This window comes from Microtus ochrogaster, linkage group LG4 (assembly GCF_000317375.1).
Source record: "Microtus ochrogaster isolate Prairie Vole_2 linkage group LG4, MicOch1.0, whole genome shotgun sequence".
In the NCBI taxonomy this organism is placed as follows: Eukaryota; Metazoa; Chordata; class Mammalia; order Rodentia; family Cricetidae; genus Microtus; species Microtus ochrogaster.
Window position 1 is genome coordinate 3,552,715 of NC_022030.1, and position 1,718 is coordinate 3,554,432.

At 36.7% G+C, this 1,718-nt stretch overlaps 1 protein-coding gene across 1 annotated transcript; it reads right to left on the reverse strand.

Moving 5' to 3' along the window:
- Positions 1-314: 314 nt before the first annotated feature.
- Positions 315-1,310, reverse strand: Taar1 (trace amine associated receptor 1). The gene has a single exon (XM_005360928.2). It carries the CDS (start codon positions 1,308-1,310, stop codon positions 315-317), a length of 996 nt encoding a protein of 331 aa, XP_005360985.2.
- Positions 1,311-1,718: the final 408 nt, after the last annotated feature.

Sequence of the window (1,718 nt, forward strand, 5' to 3'; positions counted from 1 at the left end):
TGTGTGATTCAGTTGCTGAATGAATAAATTACTCCTGTCAATTCACAGAAGGTCATCTAAGGTCAGGGACAATTCTTTGACATGTAAGTCTTTAATACTGCATAACAATAATGTCAGAGACCACATCTATTTGGTGCCAAATATCAGATTATACATAAACATTAAAGTTTAACTCATATCATATATATATTTACATAATACTCAAATAAATAATTTTAAAAGCCCATGTGCCTAATGTTGGTTCACTATTATCATAAATCTAATCACCAACTGTTTTTACAAAACAGTAAAATATAATGCTTTCATGGATTGCATTATAAAAATAACTTAAACCTAGATGAATCTTTTTGGAAAATTTTGCCAAAGAGAATCATCTTTAGTGCTCTTCTGAACCAAGGATAGAAAAAGGCATAAACCATTGGGTTGAAGGCAGAATTCAGGTATCCAAACCAACTCAGTACATCATTCAAAGTGGGTGGAATAACATAGCCCAGAAAAGGGTCCAGGACCATGCAGATAAAGAAAGGACACCAGCATATGAGAAAAGCACCCATCACAATCCCTAAGGTCTTTGCAGCTTTAGTTTCTTTGTTTTGTGGCATTCTGTTTTTCTCTTCTGATCCAATTTGCAGATTTGTGCCATTAATTGACTTTGCTTGCCCTTTAGCTATGGAATATATTCTAGAGTAAACAAATAACATTACAGATCCAGGTATATAGAAAGACATCATGAAAACCAGTACCCCAGATACTTTGCTAAAGAAGGCAAAACACCCACCCAGACAGCAAACCTGTCTGTGATACAGTTCTTCAACTCCTTTGAAGTTCAACTCCAGGAAGATCATCCCAAATGCAAACACAGCAGGAATGCTCCAACTAATGAGGATCATCACACAAATAGTCAAGATATTCATCTTGGCTTTGTATCTCAATGGGTGGCACACAGCATAGTAGCGGTCAATGGAAATAAAGGATAGGTGGAAAATGGATGCCATGCTGAGCATAATATCTGTGCTGGTGTGAACTTTACAGAAAGTTTCTCCAAAATACCAACAGTGCTCAACTGTTCTCACCATGCTGTAAGGCATCGCCAGGCAGCCCAGCAGAAAGTCCACTGTGGCCATGGAATGAAGGAGCCAATTTGTGGGTGTATGAAGTTGCTTGAAATGGGATATAGAAATTATTACCATTAAATTGCCAACTAGAGTGGTCAGAATTATGAGTGACATTACGCTATACAGGGAAGCACGAACACCCTTTGACCAGTTGCTGTTCGTGTGGGAAATATTGATATCGTGGCAAAGATGCATCACTACAGACATGGCTTTTCCCATAGGCTGTTGAGCAATCTTTCTCCAGAATCCATAATCAGGTTAGAGGTCCTTCTCCTTTTGGTTTTTTACGGGCACATACCTGTCCTGGAAACCTGGGTGGAGCAAAAAGGAGAAAAAAAATGATTACTGATCAACAACTAACTCATTCCTTTTATATCACATTTGCATGTTCTTGCTGAAAAATATCTGCTTTGGAAGTTTTATTTACAAGGTTACTTTAATACTTGAATTCAAAAAATATTTAATATCCAGTTAGAGCTGGACATTGTGCTAAAATATAAAACTTGGAATGAAAAAATATCAGCACATTAAACCTCTACATTTAAAAGCAAGAGGAAATCAAATGATGATTATTTTGTTTCAATCAATGCAAATAGTCCTTGT

Coding starts and splice junctions, on each gene's coding strand:
- Taar1 (XM_005360928.2), bottom strand. CDS start 1,310: ATGCATCTTTGCCACGATATCAATATTTCCCACACGAACAGCAACTGG.